At 46.4% G+C, this 20,003-nt stretch overlaps 1 protein-coding gene and 1 pseudogene across 1 annotated transcript; both read left to right on the forward strand.

Moving 5' to 3' along the window:
• Nucleotides 1–7,267: 7,267 nt before the first annotated feature.
• On the forward strand, nucleotides 7,268–9,116 carry LOC132317841 (olfactory receptor 51Q1-like). Its single transcript, XM_059822994.1, is given in 4 exon segments — nucleotides 7,268–7,316; nucleotides 8,190–8,719; nucleotides 8,722–8,797; nucleotides 8,800–9,116. Coding segments are annotated over 4 exon segments (972 nt in total).
• A 5,356-nt stretch (nucleotides 9,117–14,472) lies between these two features.
• On the forward strand, nucleotides 14,473–19,117 carry LOC132317846 (olfactory receptor 51L1-like; annotated as a pseudogene).
• The last annotated feature ends 886 nt before the right edge of the window (nucleotides 19,118–20,003 follow it).

The raw sequence follows: 20,003 nt of genomic DNA on the forward strand, positions 1-20,003 counted from the left end.
ACAAAACCACAATCCAAAAAGCCACAAGAAGAAAAACCCCCAAACCCAACCAAACAAGCCCACTGCAGTACTCCCTCACATTCCTTGTCAATACAGCATAAGGATCTAAAACAGTCACCTTTTAAGAATTCTTTTGCAAAACACAGGAGCAAGACAAACCATTTACAGCATTAAAATAGCATAAAACAACACAAAAGTCAGCAATTACAGAACTAAGGAAGCAGACACATAAATCTGAGGACTAATAAGTAGCTAACTTGGATCATAACTATAGACACATAACCAACAAAACCCCCTAAAAAACAGGTATCAACCTTACCAGCCCAGACAGCCTCTCAACCCTCTGTAACACCTTAAAAACACCCAGCACAGCAACTTCCTGGGGTCAGCTTTAATAGGAAAGCCTTCTAACACAGGTGCTGGCACTTGAAAGGACCTTCCTAATATGTTTAACGAGGTTTAACTTCTGACAGCATTTGTTACCTTAGAAGCAGTTGTTTTGGTGACAACCAGCTTGTCCAGCCTCTTTCACAAGCAACACCCTCTTGCCTGGGAAACAATCCAGTGGATTTTTTCAAAAGGCAGGTCTCTTATCAGCCTTGGCTATTCCTAACAAGACCTTTTTCCTCTACTTGCCTTACACCAGGCAGTTTTGACTTGCACTATTGCATGAGACAAAAAAGCCAAGGAGGGACAGATCCAGGATTCTGCCATGCACAAGAATAAATACAAAAGGTCTAATGCTCATCACAAAAAAATTACATATAGGAATGAGTGCTATTGTCTCAGAAGGAAGAATAATAACTCCCAACACAAAAAATAAATGCTAGCTGATGAGGGGAAACAGTGCACCTTGTTGCAAAAGACTGAGAAGAATAATTGAAGCTAAAAGCTAGGGTTTGCTCACAGGACCCCTGGGAAAGCCGTCACACTCAGCAAAGGGGCAGAGTCTTCCCCCTGGAACAGCACAGGTTTTGGGGCTGCTTTGCTCTTTTCTTCAATCACTTCACTGATGTCTTGGTGATTAACTCACTTGCCTAAGGAGTTCATCTTCCTAAATTTAATGCATGAACACTTTAGGCTCTAGGAGACCCTGCTGTAGTGATTTCCACAGTCTAACGGCACGCTGCATGAAAAATGACCCCTGCATGTTCGTTCTGAACCAGACGCGTGCTGTTTTAATTTCTCATGCTTCTAGCTCTCGTACTGGAAGTGACAACGAGCAGATCTTCCCCCACCCATCTTTGAGCCTTTGCCACCTCTGTTATATCTCCCCTCCGTTGCCTCTTTCCAACTGAAGCCACGGTCTGCTCACTCATTTCCCGCGGCAAGTGTTTTGCTCCCGAGGCATCAGGACTGCAGCAGTATTTCAGATGCACAACGATGTCCTGGCCTTGTTTTCTGGTCCTTGCCTAGGAATTTCTAGTATCTAGTTTGTTTTTGGAACTGCTGATCACTGAACTGTGTTGTCGTAACACTATCATAACTGTGACAGCTTGTTCCTGAGAGATAATTGTTAGCCACCAGCCTGTCATTTTCTATCATCTGAAGTGTTCCATTTTTTCCCCAGGTGCATCACTGTATGTTTATCTCAACTGCTTTTTCTTTTATCTGTTGTTTTATTGTTCAGTGACTCAGTCTTATCAGCGTCTTCTGCAGTTTTTCGCAGCTGGTTCTCCTGTTCCTGGAGTAATTTAATATCATCAGAAACTTGGTTGCCTTGCTGTTCCCCTCCCTTTCCCAGACAAAATTGGTTGAAAAGTGGAAATCCCAGTACAGGTTCCTTTAGGGGTTCACTGCAAAGGATAGCCATGCACCTTTATTTTATGATTCAATTATTCAGTGGTGTGTGGAACTTTACTCTCATTTCATGGCTGCTTATTTGATGACCTTTGGTGGGGACCTTGCTCCGAGCCCTTGGGAATCCAGGTAGACTCTATCACCTGGATCTCCCCAAGCCAGAATCCTTTCCAGCCCTTGGAAGACTTGCAATATGTTAGGGAGTCTTGTCTGCATGTTAGAAGAGCCATATGGCATACTTATCCATCTGCTTATGGATTCAGACCTTTATGACATTTTCCGCGACCTTTTCCCACACAGGTACCACATTCATGGCTGTGCAGATCCCTTGGTCTCTCCAGAAAGCCTTTTAAGGTGTCCCATGTGAACGTGTAGACCTTGTCCTTGCAGAGGGTACTTGTACATGTGACAGTGGAGAAAATGGGGAAACTCTCTCCCTCTCACTGTAGTCCTGCCCATATCCTCATACTTAATGGGATGGGTGGGTGGGTGGCTGCACCCGCATTTGCTCCATCCAGCTGATTTGCCTTGTGCAAACTGTCTCCAGGGTCTGGCATCAAATTGCATTGGATACTTCTTCCCTGGGGTCAGATTTGGGTGAGCAGCTGCTGGGTAACAGCTTTAGGGTGTGCGGAGTGCCTCTGGGCACCCCAGGGTCTGCATTAGCCGGGGGCTCAATGCACTTGCCTACGGATCGTTGCTTAGTGCCACTGGAGATCACAGATCTCATTGGAGATGCCTGACGGTGTCCCACGTGGCTTCCCACTGCCACTGCCACAAAGGGCCGTGTGTGTTGTTATGATCAGAATCTCATTTACAGGCAAAAAGCACTTTATGTATAAAGCCAAGAATTAATTGTTAGTGTAATTGAAAACAGGCTAATACAAGAATCATTGTTAGTCCAGATCCAGTTATTACAGAAAAAAAGAAAGAAATTGGTATTTCCCTACAGAAAAAGTAGTAGTAGTAGTAGTAATAATAAATTCAAAATGTTATACTCACACTTCCCAATTTCTACCTCTTCCCTGCGGTCATGCTCACCCTTTCACTGTTCCTCTGGGTCCTAAGGTTAGTGACTTTAGTTTGGTCGTGGTGGTGGATGTTACATCAAATCGTCAAAATCTGGAGTCCTTCCCAGGGAGTATGATATGGATGTTCATGGCTACTTCTTCCTCACTCTAGTGTCCATTTGTGTCTTTTTTATGTTTGACAACATGCTTTTACACCTTGTTTTCTCTTCATTGGTCTGCAAGTCCATGATACATGCAGATTTCCTAAGTACGGTGCATTTTATGCATGTTAGATACTTGTTCTTTGCTCTCTTTGTCACCCCAAAACCATTCTTGTCCAGCTCCAAGCTTGCACTTCTTTAACTGACCATTCCTGAGTTGTTCATAGCCATGAGGTCTCCAGTACCAGCCTGTGCCCCATCTCTTATCACCTCATGCCTGCGCTCCTCTGTGTCGCATCCCGTGTTGCCACTTCTCAAGGCCCCTGCCATCCTGCCAGACGCCTATTTCTCAGCACTACCCCATTATGTTGAAGTCATAAATATCGTATTCAGCACAGAATAGCTGCTTTTTGCTACTATCTGCATAAAACTGAAACTATGGTTGCACTATACAATGGTAAGCAAAAAAGCCATAGCCACAGTCAGAATAAAAACTGCCATTACTGATAAATCTGGTAAAAACAGAGCTCCAGGCAGGTCAGGACAAGTTCAAAGAGAGCAAACCTGGCACGCCTCAGTCCTGAGACCTTGCAAACTCAGCACAAAGCCTGTGGCCAGCAGTGGCCATGCTGTGTATGGGGCTACGGGGTCAGCGTACAGGACCTGTGTCACAGCTGCCCAGCCAGGCGGATGCTGAGGACATCTTGAGTGGGACTCAGCACCAAAGGGGGGGCAACCAAGCTGAGCCCTGGATCGCCACTGGCTGCTGGGGTCACCCCATGCAGATGGGGACCCTTCCCGAGAGACACCCACCACCAGCAGAAGGAGACACCTCCGCAGAGGCACCCGTGTGTAACCGTCTCATGCTGGAGCTGCGTCTTAGTCCTCGAGTCCTTCAGGAGTGAATCAGCGTTCGGCTACAAGAAGAGCAGAGATAACCCCAGGGTCCCTGAGCGAACATGTAATGCTTTCTTCGTTTCCCTGAAAAAATTACTTAAAATGCACTTTAAAAGTGAGTGTAAGCAGGGGATTTCTTGATGCACACAGAAGGAAAGGGAAAAAAGGTGATATATTTTACATTGGACAGATACTGTTGCTTCAGACTTTTAATTTCAAATACTTGATTGTTCCATCCATCAAAATTTTTTTTGTCTAAAAAATTCAGGATTTTGAAGGTGGTTGTTAAAACTGAAATCAGAGATTCCATCAGACTTGGATCACCTTGGTCTTGTAACAGGGAATAAGAAGTTTTCTGGTCCCCTGCACACCAGGGCACCTTGGTGAACTGTTCGGGTCTGCGGACGTTGTCAGCATTGCTTGTGGAGAATAAGCAATATAGATCTGCCTAGGTGGATAGCTCAGATGGGAAAAGGAGTTATCTTTGCTGTTCAAAAGGATGCTGGGCACTCAGATGCCTCGGGATGAGGAGGTGATGTTGGAGAAACGTCAGATACAGATAGAGAGACTGCAACGGCTAGTTTGTTCTGCTGCTGCTCTGCAACAAAAAATCCGATTATTTATTTTACTGGGTAACACACTCACATGCTCTGCTTGCTGGAAGGTTAGGAAGAGAAACTGCCTCTTTTTGATAAAGTACTGCAATATCCCTGAATGAAGAGGCTATACATATAGAAGTAAGTTACACGTGAACCAAGAAAGAAGAAAAACCTGAGAATAGAAAACAAGGAAGGATTTAAAAAAAAAAGGATATGATAGTGAGAGTTATGTGAATGAAGACGGAGCCACAGAGTGATCTTTCTTAAAAATTAAAGTTCCTAGCTGACAACGAAATGTCTCAACAGCCTCAGGGACTTCCCACGGAGGTTACAGACGCGTTGTCTCAGACCCATGGCAAGGGCAGAATCTCTTTGGGAGCCTCGAAACAAGATGGAAATTGGCCTCTGAACACAGAGGCTGGGAACGTAAACCCCCGTGCACATGGGAGTGCTGGGGAAATGCAGGGGGAAGGCAGCTCAGGAGAAAAGCTGAAGAAAGCTGCTAAGCTCATCCAACTGCTAAATTCTGCATTTTGACTCTTCTGCAGTAGATTAGTGTTAGCATGGTGATGTTATCCAGATGTGCACTGCGGAATGGCAGGGGGTTTGTTCCTCTATCTTGGCCCAGTGCTTGCTCAGCGCATCATGCAAACCAGCCTTGGAGCAAGCTTCCTCGCTGCGCGGGAATACGTTTTAACACTGAAGTGAGATTAAATTGGACCCAAGATCATCCCTGAATATCCGCAATGAAGTATATAACTCCTCATTTCGCCTCTGTGTGTATCTCTGTTCTTACGCTGCTCTCAGCTCGGCTGCATTTCCTCCGCTCGGAGGCAGCTTTCACGCCCAAAGCCTCGAGTACCGTCGGTATCCGAGCCGCGGCAGGTCAGCTCTTCCCCAGTGGGCACACATGGGTGGCAGACCAAGGCCGTCGCTCCTTGCTTTGTGTCCTCCCTGAGAGGGTTGACTGCGACAGCCTGTTGCAATGGTTCTGCTTTTCCCTTGCAGAGCAGCTATCAAATTGCAAATCTCCCCAGGGAAGGTTGCTGGGATCTGAATAGGGAGGGCACACGACTTTGGCCAATTTCTGCAGTCCATTCCCCTCATAGCATCCCAACTTCCATTACTGTTTTACTAGTGACAATAGAGGTCATGTCCCTGACTGCTCCCTAGAATATATGTTTATGAACCCATTACTCATTAATTTGTATCATCACCTTTTAAACTCCCTGATGCTGTCCTCCTTCATAACCGAGTGTGAAAACAAGCTCCAGAAACTGCTCTGTAAAAGTATTTTTCTCTGTGTCAAACTCTTTTCCTACTAGTTTCAAGCAGTTTTAGTACTGGTGAGTGGCTGCTGTGCATTCAGCCCAATATTTCATAGTCTCATACATCTTCTACCAAGGCCAGACTGGCAGCAGTCTTTCACTGCCACGTCTGCAGAAAAAGTGATGTTTTGCCAGACAAACTGCCAAGGTAATGTCAGTGTGAAGCTACTTTATGCATGGTTACACAATATTGCAATTATTAGACTAGGTGAGCATGGAGATACGTGAAAACTTCTTGGAAAGCCTTCCACAGCAGCAGCAACATGTGTTTATCTCATCTCCAGCAACACCAGTGCTGTCCTGTGGGCCAGCATCCAGGTGAGGGGGACATTCTTGCTGCTGATGGTCCCTCGGGTCTCGGCTGAGAGTCATTGTTGGCTTGAACGGCTAGTGGAAAAATGGGTGATTATGATCAAGAAAGGGAAGCATATGGTCAGAAAGAAGCTGGAGCTAGTGTCCAACCACAGAAGTACACCTTCAGTCGGCCAAAGTATTTGAAGGGTTCTCCTGACATTCACTCTGCTCTGACTGGGTGCGATAGCTAGCGTGCTATTTTCACTTGCTGTTACAGTCTGTTTCTATTTGGAAGTAAATAACCGAGGGAATGGGGAAGAAACCAGCGAGGTGAAGTCCGAAGTGCCTGCCCCTGCCACACCACGCACCCAGGATCACTGGTAAGCGAGACAGCCCGGTTCCCTCTGCCCTTTTTGAGGTGAAGGAACCAGAAGTGCATGAGATCTGAGTGAACGTCAGGTTCGTGCAGCAGAATAAGGGCTGTTCCCTGTTGTTGCTTCCAGTCCTAACCACTATTAGCATTCAGTTTGGGTTTTTTCCTTTAAATCCTTCTGAGCGCTGCTCAGGAGCTGCTGAGCAGGAAGCGAAACAAAAGGTTCAACCTGCAAACCCTGGCCCTGCTTTGCAGTCTCCTGTTGTGCTCCACAGCACTTCACGGGCACCGAGAGAGCGAGCTCAGACTTTAACTCAGGTAAGAGACCCAGGGCTGGCGCCCTGCATTAATACATTGGTAACAGGCACTGGATAATGCAAAATCACGGCTAAAAATGTGCTCCCGGTTTTGATTGAGCTACCAAACCTTTCTGCCTTCAGCAGCTAAGACTTCTCCTATCTCCCCCGCTACCTCAAAGCGTGCTCTGTTTTCAGAAACCTGCTTCCCAACCACAACGGCAAATCCTCTGTCTCTTAAGTCAGTTTCACGTGCTCAGCATAAAATCAGAACCTGGTGTCTAGTATGAATTATTCAAATTTATGTTGCTATGTCTTGTTAGGCTTTACTGGTGTTTAAAAGATATTCAGACTAGAAATCTTGGGCATCTGCCAGGCACTTAGGAAATTCTCCATGGGTGAAATGAACATGCAGAATTTCTGTGGTGTCTCAGTGTGGATGCAGAGTGTATTTACAAAAGCAGCTCAGCTCTCCTGTCAGCTGTTTCTCCAAGAGTCTGTTGTAAAGCATGGGCAATCAGTGTGAAGACTTGGATGATATTCCCTGGCTGCGTTTAGGTGAGCGGAGAGTGTGTGATATAGTGGCACCTGGACATGTGCTTCCTCAGCTGAGCTGGGATCTCTGAAACCAAGGCATCGGAGCGTGTGTTGTGTGGGAAGAGGGAGGAGAGGAGAGCAGAGCCACAGCTGGCACGAAACCACATCTCCTCCATCAGCGGGACTGGAAGCAGACCAGGCAGAGTCTAGACAACTTGGCAGCACTGCCAAAGTCATCATGTAAAGAGAGGCTCCTACTTATTTCTGGAGTGAAGAACTGTATCAATGATGCAAGGGTCTCTCAACGCCATATAGCAGAAGCCCTGAAATGCCACGGGTGTGTGTGAAGTTGGCACAAATGTCTTTGCTTCACCCAGTATGTTTGATTAGTAGCTATTTATCTGGGAAAAAACTGCAAACTTTCCTCCCTTTTCCTTAAAGATGTTTATAATAACAGTAGCATTGCATGTTGATACTTATCACAGTAACAGGTAAATGAAGACATTATCAGGCTTACAGGTATGCAGTATTTATTCTTGCCATAGCAAAGTGCAATGTTCAAATCTTTAATGGTATGTTTCTGTATCATCAAGCTCTCATTTAAATAAGAGTTTGTACTGCAGCACTCAGAGAGAGCCAGAGTGTATAACATAAATCTGTTTGCTTAGATTTGGCAGATTTATGATATTGGATCATTTCTAGTACGTGTTTTTTCTTTGGTTCACGATTACAGGTTTACCTTGACTTTTTGTGCTTCAGCTCATCGTGTCATGTTGCAGCAGAACCAATGCCTCTCATTTTAGGGACATGGTTTAGTGGTGGACTTAGCAGGGTTAGTTTACAGTTAGACTTGATGATCTTAAAGGTCTTTTCTGACCTAAATGGTTGTATGAGTCTATGATTCTATTCCTCTCATACTGTTCACCCTGACAGATGTCCCGGGGCTGGAGGCTGCCCATGTCTGGCTCTCCATCCCTTTCACTTGCATTTCCATTGCATCACTTGTGGGGGACTGCACGATCCTCTCTGTCATCAGGACTGATCTGAGCCTCCATGAGCTCATGTACTGTTTCCTCTCCGTGCCAGCCATCACCCATTTGGATTTGTCCCTCTCTACAACACCAGCTGTGATGAGTGTTTTCTGGGTGAACTACAAGGAAATCAGTTTCGGAGCCTGTTTTGCTCAGGGTCACTTCATTCTTTCCTTCTCCTTTATGGAGTCCTCGGTGCTTCTGGCCATGGCCTTTGATCACCCTGTGGCCATCTGCTACCCACTGAGATACTCCCGCATCCTCACCCGTGCCAGAGTAGGCAGGATTGGGCTGGCTGCTCTGCGCAGATGTCTCTTAGGCGTGCTGCCTTCACCTGCTGTCTGCTCAAGCAGGTGTGCAGACATCACGTTCAGTAACTGCGATGGCTTGCTGTAGCTGTTCTCTTTCTGACTTTTGACCTCATCCTCATTTTCATGCCATATATTGCTAGGGCCATTCTGAGCATCGCATCCCAGAGGTAGCATCTCAAGCTTTGAACAACTGCCTGTCCCGTATCCTGGCAGTCCTCATCCTGTACATCCCCCTGGTTGGTTTGTCCATGGTTCACCAGTATGGCAAGCATGCTTCCCCTCTTGTTCATGTCGTCACGGCCAACGTCCACCTGCTTGTTCCTCCCGTGCTGAGTCCCATCATCCACAGCATAACAACTAAACAGATCTCAGGGGCATCCTCAGGGTCCTTAGGCCAAGAAGGAGCTTCTCCCCATGACACTGTGGGACCTGAGAGATGTCCCTGGCAGACATCACTGCTCTGCGAAACACTCACTTAACACAATGATGCGGATGTCAGTTCATCATTTGGAAAGTACATTTGCTTTGCGTCATGGGGGGCATCTGCTCAATGAAGGTATTAACAGTTATTATTGATATCCAGACGTTAAAACCAACTAATCAGAAATCGCATCGTGTGGAGTGGGTCACAGCTGCCACTTGGGTCTGTCCCCTTGCCCCTGATGAGGAGCAGCCAGGAGTTTTCTCAGGTCACCAGATTTTAGCTGACTGTTAGAGCATTTTATAGCCCATGGTTTCTTGTAGTTATCCCTGTCCTTTGACTCCTTCATATGTTTTTCACTCTGAGCACCTGAATAATGCTCTGTTCCATCTAAAGGCTGCACAATCAGTCACAAGCCAGTTTCAGTGACAGTACAATAGTCAAGGATCATTATTTGATATTTGTCTTGCTGTTTTACTGCATATAAGTTTCATCTGTTCCAGATGATTTTGATAAGAGGAACAACATGAAAATGGAAATTTAAATAATCTCAACCTCCTCTGTTTTCCAGCTGATTCTGTTCATGAAATCCATCATTTGCAGTATATCCTCTTGTTTGCCTGGTATCCTACAGTGACACGTACAGCTCCTGCAGCCTCTCATGATGACCCATGCTGTTTATTGTTCTTTTTGTCCCCTCATTTCTTTCTCCTTTCCTGTCCTTAGATTTGAAGCTCTTGGCAGCGGGGATTGTCTTTTCATTCTACACCTCTAGTATTATATTAAAGTATCTGATCTGTGCTTCAATGTATAGCAAAGGTACAGATACTAAATACTACTGCTACCAATTGCTTCTTTTCCTGGGCTACATGACTGAGATGCTAAATAACAACAAAAATGTTAAATAACAACAACAAAAACTATTACACTTTCAACTGCAAAATTTCAGATAAATAAATATCAGTGCTGGACTTGTGTGCCACTTTGATGGTATGTCTATATCTTAATTTGTATGGATCAGCCAAGTGTTATCCCATGAATGAAATAATTATTTAATGTCTGTGGTTCGAAGACAGCTCTGTCACTTGGGAAAATACAGTTCTTAATTCTTTAGCCTACTGAGAGGGCTGGAAAGAGAAACAAGTGTTGGAAACTCCTGAGAGCACTGGCAAGCAAAGGAACTGGACACACCAAAAGGAAAGGTTTCTGCTCATAGTATGTGACATGTCCTGAATTAACAGCATATACTTAGGGTAAGAAAGAGCTCTTCTCAGGCTTGGGCTGGTAAGTAGGAATCTCTTTGGAGAGATTAGTGATGGGAAAAACAGGGAGCAAAAAGCTGAGGTGGTTGAGAAAGGGGTGAAGACAACATTGAGAGTGTTGTGGAGAACATTGAGAATGGTCATTGAGGCATCTCAGCGGAAGACTGCGGCAGTCGAGGAGGGAGCGACAGACAAAGAATGGGGCAGGAGAAGGGTGGATGTTCGAAGGACAACAAGGTGATAGGACATTTTGTGTTACTGCTCGTTTTACAGGAGGGACCCAAGCACTTATCCCATTGATAATGGTATTTCTGGCAAAATACTGCATGCCAGAACAGCGTCTACCTGTGGAACTGTGTTTACATAGACAGAAATAAGAAGGGTGTACTGGTTTTGGCTGGGATAGAATTAATTTTCTTCATAGCAGCTTGTATGGGGCTATGTTTTGGACTTGTGATGAAAACAGTGTTGATAACACAGGGATGTTTTAGTTATTGCTGAGCACTGCTTGCACGACCTCAAGGCCTTTTTTGCTTCTCACCCTGCCCCACCAGCGAGTGGCCTTGGGGTGCACAGGGAGCTGGGAGGGGGCACAGCCGGGACAGCTGACCCCGAATGACCAAAGGGATATTCTGTACCATATGATGTGCTCAGCAATAAAAGATGGGGGAAGAAGGAGGATACGTTTAATTTACCTATTAAACTGTCTTTATCTCAACCAACGAGTTTTCACACTTTTCCGCTTCCAGTTCTCTCCCCCATCCCACTGGGGTGGGGTGAGTGAGCGGCTGTGTGGGGCTGAGCTGCCCGCCGGGGTTAAATCATGACAAAGGGCTTGTAGAAATATTGAATTGCTGGGTAAAAGAGACAACTATATTTATCATCATATGTGTTTCATAGCTGCAGCAGACACACTCTGTAGCTTGTGTGCAGCCAGCTGCAAAACACTATCCATATCTCTAAAATTCAGTCAGGAAACTTTTCCTACCAATAATGCAACCCCTTTGAGCTTCAAAAGAGTGATTTCTCCAAGCTCAGGAAAGCTGTGTGAGTGAAAGGGCTGAGAGGGTTCCCAGGGCAGGCGTTTTTCAGCAACTTCCCCTCTTTCTGTTCCTTTTCCTCTGTATTAGACATGCTTTTTCTTTCTGACGTGCAGGACACAGCTTTTAAAGCCAGCTGAGATGATGGGTCTGACGTCATCTGTTACCTCAACTCTAACGTTTCCCCCAAAGTCTCTGCGCTCCACACAAACTATTTTGTGGCATGGAGAGCTTTTAGGAAGAGCCTGGATGAAACACCTTCAGGGACAGAGTTCACCACCATCTGTGGTCACTTGTTCCAGCAGTGAGTTATAGTCACAGTTAAAAACCACACCTTGTTTTACCTTGAAAGGTAAATCCTAAAGCCATTTTGGATTTGCCAACAGGCGACATTAAAATGTCATCTCACAAGCAAATGCGCACCAGCCCTTCAGTGTAAAAAATTAGCAGACCTGCTCTGTTTAATACACAAAGCCTCAAAGCACAAGGGAAACTCGTGTGTTGGACAATGATCCTGGGAGTGGCTTGCCCTAATTCTCCATTCTGCCCATCCCACGGTGATGGTGGTTCAGGGCTGCGTAAAGCACTTTCTGTATCACCCCTGCATCTTGCAGCTCATTCTGGAGAGAATTTCAGATTTAAGGCTGCCTTGATTTTCTTGTGCACTCCCTGAATCAATGACCACCTTTGTCGCTCCCTTGCCCAGCTGGTGGGAACTCGATGGGGAGTTAACTCATGCCTGCAGATACAGATTGGTATTTTTTCTTTCCTTGAAATAGCTGTAGTCCCACCAGGACAAGGAACATCCTGTCCAGCTTTGATATCCTGCTGGGACTCGGAGGGTCCCCGTTTTCCCAGAATGTGTTCTTTGGTACAGACCAGAGACAGAGACCATCGTCCCTGGATGGGCCAAGAGCGTGGAGGAGAAGGTCAATGCATCATTGCTGCATGGTGCTGTACGCCCTAGGTCACGTCTGAGAAGGAGAAACACCCGATCTCTGTACTTTGTTCACTACTTCGTTCACTTATTAAAACCACACTGAAATGGCAGTACAACATTTTGAATAATGCATGGATTTTTCATTACGCTTTATTGAAAAATTATTCACTCAGGTAAAATCATAAGTGGCAAAGCATCACTGCCTGCTGGAAATGCTTTCACCATCACATGTACCCTGATTGCCATCAAGGATAATAACCAAGTCTTATCCTTTAGTCATACTGCCTTTTTCCACTAATGCTTTTTTTATTTTTTAATAGTTCTAACTCATTATGTTAGACATTTCTAGCCATTTTAGAAAGCATATGTCCCAAGGAAAGCCTGCATACTGATTAATAGCATTTTTCAGCACAGCATTTTAAAGCAAAATTAATTCTCTGCATCTCAGGGCAGAATTGAAAGCAAGATTTCAAACCTCATGTCCACCAGGTCTGTTTACACTTCTTCTCAGGTCTCCAGTCCTGTTTCACAAGAAGGCCACACATCCCAAGCTAGGAAGAAACTGGGAAACAAAAGATGCGCGTCCCTTCCCTCCCTAATAGTCCCTAACCAAAATGAACATGAAACACATATGACTCCTTCCTGAGCATCAGTCAACATGCTTTATCCTTGAGGACAACCAAAGCATCCTGCACCAGCAAGTGCAAAGCAAACTGCTGGACACAAGTCCCCCAGAAAGACTCTGGAGCCTTCGGGAAACTACGGGCAGGACGGCTGGCGGCTACACCGGTCGGACTGCAGAAACTCCGAGGGCAGAGCTAGCAGAGGCAGTGTTTGTTGTAGCTGTAAAAATATCATTATAAATACGCAGCTACTGTAAGCATGTAGCTGCAAATAAGTCAGACAAATATAGTTTGTGGTGAGAGGTGCTGCCTTTTATTAGATGAACTTACAGTCAGGAAAACTATAAAAATCTTTCAAACTCACAAGCTGTTCTTCCAGTCTGAAAGGTAGCAATCTTCACAGCTAAATATAGCTTAAGAAGAACGGCTCTGAGATTTATGGCACACATCTCACATTTCTGTTTAGTGCCCGTTTTTAGCATCCAGTGCAATCAGGAGTTTGCATTTTTTATGGTGTTTTGCTGGTTGCCTTGAAATCCAGCTTTGAGATAAGGTGAGGTTTCCTCTGCTTTCCCACGTTTGTTCAGGACGGCTGCCTTTGGGGCTGCGGGGCAGATGTGTGCCACCACCGCTCCCAGGAAGCTCTGAGCAGCTGCTGGGCTCCCCATCCTCCAGACCCTGGTGCACATGTGTGAGAGGCTCCGGAGGACACAGCTGCCCTGTGGCCCCCGGCCACATCCCAGGAGCCAGCCAAGGAGCCCTCCAGGGTGCCACACCATGTCCTCCCAGTGGTCCCAGCTCCAACCCAGTAAAGTTTTTCTGTTCATCCTTGACGGTACAAGGGGCTGTTGATAGAGACCAGTACCGGGTTCATAGCCTCGGGGATGGATGTACATTGCCAGTGCAGGAGGGATGCTATGTCTTTAGTAACCATTCCCAAGGCAGGAGCTGTAGGAAAAATATTCAGTGCAGCAGCTACCTAAATCAGCAGCCACCCACCCCAGAAGCCTGGCTCAGGATGGCGTCCCAGGGAGCTGTGCACGCAGCGGGACGTGACCGTGCAGCCCCTTTGGTGTCTGTAACTCAGGCGTGACCGGGCTCCTTCTCCACCCTGAACACACTGGGTTTGCAGGCACTGGCATGGCCGTGGTGCCACGCACAGAAACATGGCAGTAGATATCCCTGCCTCTCAACCGCTGCAGCTGGAGGTTTTCCATTTGCTTTGAACACAAGGTGATTACCTGCTGAAATGCAATGGCAGAAACGTTCCTCCCTCCCTGGACAGGTTCTGCCACACCCCAACATGCACAAAAAGGAGCATGTCCACCCGCCTCATTGCCCCTGAACATCAGCAAAGGACAGAGGGATGAGCAGGACCTGGGGGAGCCTCCTGTGGTGCAAGACCCATCCACGTCCCTGGGGAAACGCACAGCAGTGAGTTCTCCACCTCTGCTCTTTTCAGTGCAGCCTACAAAAAGACAGACAGGCAGACACGGGGGATGGCTGCGGTCAGGCTGGTGCTGCTCCCCGCGCGAGCTATCAGCATGGCATGGCAGAGGTGAGTCCACGCTGGCAGAGCAGGAGGTTGAGGAGCATGATGAGACCAGCAGCTCCCTTGCGAGACCCTCTGCCTCCTTCCAGTGCCACCGCAGCGTGGGGGGCTCCTCCAGCAGAGGAGCTGGGGGACCAGAACCCTCATGGCTGATCCAACCTCCCACACCAGACATCTGCTGGTCCGTGGGACAGCTGTGCAAATCCCTGTACAGATGTTGCAGCAAGTGTCCCAAGCCTGGCAGCTGGATATGCAACATCTGGGTCCTTCCTGGCCACAGCCTGCAGCTCTGTCTGTCCCTCTCCCATTTAGGCAACTTAAGCTGTACTCTGTCCCATCTCCGTCACTGCGGGTCACTTTGGCAGTTAATGCTGTGTGCCATGATGGGGTCCAGCTGCCTTCTGCACCTTGGGAGGGCAGGACAGGTTGTGGGACCAGCTCGGGGGCCTCTCTGGGGTGAGGTGTACAGCCCACAGAATGCTGACAGCCCACCACAGGCAGGAAGGGAGCAACAGACCCAGCCGCTCATCTCAGCGTTCTTCTTCTCAACCTGTATTTAGATTTAAAGATTGCTTTGATCTTAACGTGGGAAGCCAACGTGCAGAGACCCCAGCATTTGTCTACCTGCTGCACATTGCTGGTTTCCCCAAAAGACAGGAGGAGGGAGGCTGGCAGACACCCACCCCAGGGGATGGAGGGGACATGGTGGGGGAGAGATCGTGCATGCAGCAAAGCATCCTCCTGATGTGCAGGTAGGAGCGCTTTGCCTGCTGTGAGCCTAAAAGAGGAACCTGGCCCCTGCGGTGGTGATTCAGGGTCCAGCAGAAGGGCTGTACCTGTAAATACCATAAAGGACAGAATTTTATCTGGTGATCCGACTACTGCGTTTACATATATGTATATAAAAGGCTTGGAAGATCTGAAGTCTGCACTCCTTGGATTTATTAGTGTTATTGAAACCGTTAACATGGGAGGTTTGTATCGGGAAGATGCGTAAGTGTATAACAATGTTTGCTTTTCTGTTTAAAGAGGGCCAGTGCCTGGTGTGCCTTGCCACAGCCCCCCTTCAGCTGGAGGGTACTTGTGAACCACTGACAGTCTGTTGTAAAGTGGGTTCATCCATTTCTGTCTTTCGCAATCAACGAGATTAAAAGAAATTAAGCACAGAAGTTGAAACAGGCAAAGACTGTTCCAGACTGAATGAACACAGGGAGTGTTTCACTGCTTGTGCAATGTTAAAGGTGATCCGCAATTTAAAGCAATAAATATCAGCTGAGACTCCCAGCTGAGTAAATCACTACAGAGACTGGCATGCTATGTGATAAATCCTTCCTCAGGAGTCCATACACCTCTCATATAAAACGCATTTAAGGGATTTTTAGTGCTACGCCTGTGACGGGTGCGCTTGACCCCTTGACCAGAGTGGTGGTGGTTTGGTGCGGGCTCCAGAGGAGGTAAAGGCCTGAGCTGTAGCCAGGCTGTGAACTCCTCTAGTTTCAATCTGTTCTCCGAAAACCCACAAAGGAGCAGGTGACACAGTGAGCATCGATGCATATGAGCTTGGAACACCCGTCATGCCATTAACACATGAATAGCAGGTGGCTTTTCCAAGACTCGTTTATCAAGGAACAAAGAAAGTTGTGGGTACAAGGAGTCTCATGCATCCCTTCCCCATCACATGTAATTTGACTACGAGCCAACCACTTTACCCCATAAATATGACAGCCTAAGTGAGCCTTCTTTGAGCTCTCCCTGCTAGGCAGTGTGGCTGCATGGCGGCGATCTCCCCTTGAGCTGGGACGCCCTCAAGGTTGCTCCTCGAGGCAGAGAGACCTTTCATCAATGGCAGATCTTTGGTAAGTGACCGATATTGTGCAAAACCTTGTAGTATGGTAACTTTGATTTTGCCTTGGTAACTTTGATTGCATGCTGAGTTGATGCTAATGAAACATTACATAAACTTTGCATATATAATCCTTTAGACATAAACGGTTGACCAAGTCTGAGACTAGGTTTGGACACAGATGCACCTAGTCTCCTCTCTGAGAAGGAGTTTAGAAAGCAAGGGGGTCCACTCTGAACCTTGTGACTCAAAGGGAGGGTCTTCCTCACTTCGCATCTCGGGTCTCTCTGCGAATCATTCTAACTCGAGTGTAACTCAGTTCTCCTTTGTATGTTTCTTCCATGCAGTAAGAGAGTGAACCTTGCCATCGAACTTTGTTAAGTCGCACTTTTACAACATCATATTAAAACCACTTTTGCTAATAGCTTTGATGGTGATTCTTTAAGTGGCCTACATCACCCATTAGTGACAACACCAAGATCACGACAAGCAGAAGGCTTTGATTCTGCTGCATTGGCCACAGCAGGCACTCCGTTATTTGTGTAAGAAAACATCTGTCTAGGCAGCCATCTCTCCAGATTTTTGCTTAAAATTCACTCTATTGATGTGTTTTATCTTCCAGATTCTTCACTTTGCTCTTAGTCATCAACAGAAAGCTAACTAATATCTTGCTCTTGAAACTTTTCCCAATTACTTGAAGAGTTTGGAGCGTGCTCTGTCATTTGAGCATGGTGGGACCTGAAGTGACAGGCATAGCCTGTCCTCCCTTATTCACATTTAGACCGTGATACTGTTCAGTGAAGCTAGCGTGAATCTGGAGAAACTCTGTTAAAGGCAACAGTACCGTTTCTATTTCACAGTAATATACTGAGGTTGATGACTGATCTCATCTCAGCCTCAAGTATTACTAAAGAAAGAAATTTCACCTCTTTGCTGCTGTTCAGATGCCATGGGGAGGGAGGGAGGAAAGAGCAGAAGCAGAAGCTCTTTCTGTGTTGTGAGGAGGGACGTCGCGCTGGGATGCATCCAGAGCAACTTCACCTGTGAGACGTGCGCGATCGCTCTACGAGAGATGTGATCTGATTACTGACTCATTTCCTCAGCTTTTCCGTTTTTACTTTCTCATGGATTATAAGATAAACTGAACTCTAAGTATTTAGATTTCAACCCCACTTCAGATGTGAACTGTATGATTTGGTGAAAAATACAGCAGCCGGCTGTATTAATTTTGTGAGTGCTACTGGAAATGCTAGGTGTTTTATGAATGGTTATCTGCGTGTCTGTCTCTCTGGGAAGGATGGATATCACACTTCTGACAAAAAGGCTTTCAAAACTGATTGACAATCAAGCCTGGCAGGAGACTTTTTTTTCATTCCATGGGAAATTCCAGAAAAGAAAAAAAAATCGCTTTACTATATGTAACAGAGGGACTCCCAACTGAGGTGGGTGAGGCATTTCCATGAGAGGGTTGCTAGCTGTGACTTATGTGGATCACAGCGCCTGAAGAGGAGGCTGTAAGTGGGCGTCAAAGCTATTTGGGATGGCTGAGACAGTAGGACTGTAAATAGAAATGGTTGTGGGTTGATACTCTCACTGAAATCAGAATGTTTCAAGGATTATGAAATGTGAGGTTGCTTAGAAAGTAAATCCCCCAGAGTTCGAATATACAGCTGAGTTGTAACAGTCAGTTATTATTAACGATAATTAGCACAAACAAAACCAGGTGCTTGAGGACGTAGTGTGCTGTTGCCACAGATGGCCTTGGGTCTGAATAGATTTGTCTCACAGATTTTGTTTTAAATTTCATTATAATTGGTGTTTTTATTCTGCATGAGGACTGTCTGGCCAGAAAGGAGATCTGTGGAAAAGAGCCTGGGGTCCTGATGGGTGCAAGTTACCCCAACATCACCAGGAGACCTTGCAGTGAAGGTGGCCGGTGGTGGGTCTTTGGGGGTGCTGGGGCACGCAGGCTGTGCAGGGCAGCGGTTCCCCAACAGTTCAGCACTGGTGAGACCATGTCTGGGCACTGGGTCCAGTTTGGGTCTCCAAGTACAGCAGACAGTGACAGACTGGAGATGCTGGAACCCGGGCTGCGTGGGTTTTATTACCAAGCCGTCCACTTTGACGCATACCTCAACTAGAAGTATTTCACCCACACCTCCTCCACCATCAAATCTGCTCTGCTCATGGCTGTGACTTTTGACCTCTCTGTCACGATCTGCAACCCCTGAGGCATGCATCCCTCCTGACAAACTCCATGGCACCAAGACTGGAATGGGCTTGACCATCCATCTGGTGTTCCCGGCCTCCTTTCTCCTGAAGATGCTGCAATATCGCTGGGTAAATGATCTCTTGCACTCTTTCTTGTCTACATCAGGATATCATCAGTGTGGCTCAGTCACATTTATTTGACATTTATGAGACAGCAGCATTTATGGCTTAACTGTTTGCTCTTTTCTCAATGGCGTTAGACTCACTGTTACTTGTTCTGTCGTACATCATGATCCTTAAGACTGTCTTGAGTATTGCATCCAAGGAGGAGTGGTCCAGGGCCTTGAACATCTGCACCTCCCATATCTGTGCTGTCCTAATCTTTGACGTCGCAGTGATCAGATTGTACATGATTCACAAGTTCGGGAAAAAATGGTTCTCCACTGTTCGCATCCACATGGCCAACATCTGCTTGCTGGTCCCACCATGATGAACCTGATTGTGTACAGTGTGAAAACCAAACAGATCTGTACCTGGACCACCAGAAAGCTGCAAGAAGCCAGATGTGACTCTACAGTCATGGTGTGAGCTGCATCGGAGCTGAGGGGTCTGACGGTGATTGCACAGGTGGGTGGGTAAAGCCTTGCAGGTGGCAGTGGAGTCACACAGTTCGGAAAGGTAATGAGAATTAGGTTAAAATTTTAAGGGCAAACTCATCACCTGGTGACAACTTGAATAACTGCTAAGACTCGGGCAATAAAATTCCAGTTGAAAGGTGTGCCATTTTCATGGTCAGATGCGGCTTCTTGCATTGCACACGTAAGATGTTATTAATTAGAAGAAATGCATATAACTCTGAGTGTTGTAACTGCATAAATATTTTAACCAAACATAATTTCCTCTACTGATTTTCCTCTTACAATAATGTCTAATGGAGAATGATGTTCTGTCTGCTTGCTTTCGTAAAAAAAAAAGAAGGAATAAATACTTCAATAAAGTTTAAAATGCTGCAGCAGAGTACTGGATATATCTACCAATATTATGCTAGGAGTACCAGCAATTTGTATCAGTTAATTAGGGAACACAGCCATCACAAGGGTCAGAAAGGCGTTATCAGTAAGAATGGTTATTCTCAGTGGGTACAAAGGAGAGTTAAAGACTAACCAGCAAAAGCAAATGTAGGCTATCATGAGATAGGCAGTTTTAAGAGCCAGCTCTGTGCGTCTGCAGAGGAGCTGACAAGGGAAGTCCTCGAGGTGGCATTTCTGCTGGATGAATCATCTCAGACAGACTCGATAAGCTGTGAGACCCACCACAAGGATGGGTTTGCCATAGGTCTACCCGGGGTTTCATGCACAGAAGTAAAGGTATATAACTGCACCATGAGCCCGGTGTTTCCAGGGCATGCCAAACCCTGCTGCCTGTGCACAGGATGGGCTGTCAGCCCACAGAGAACTGGGGATCTTCCTCCCTT

Source organism: Gavia stellata, chromosome 1 (genome assembly GCF_030936135.1).
Source record: "Gavia stellata isolate bGavSte3 chromosome 1, bGavSte3.hap2, whole genome shotgun sequence".
Lineage (NCBI taxonomy): Eukaryota > Metazoa > Chordata > Aves > Gaviiformes > Gaviidae > Gavia > Gavia stellata.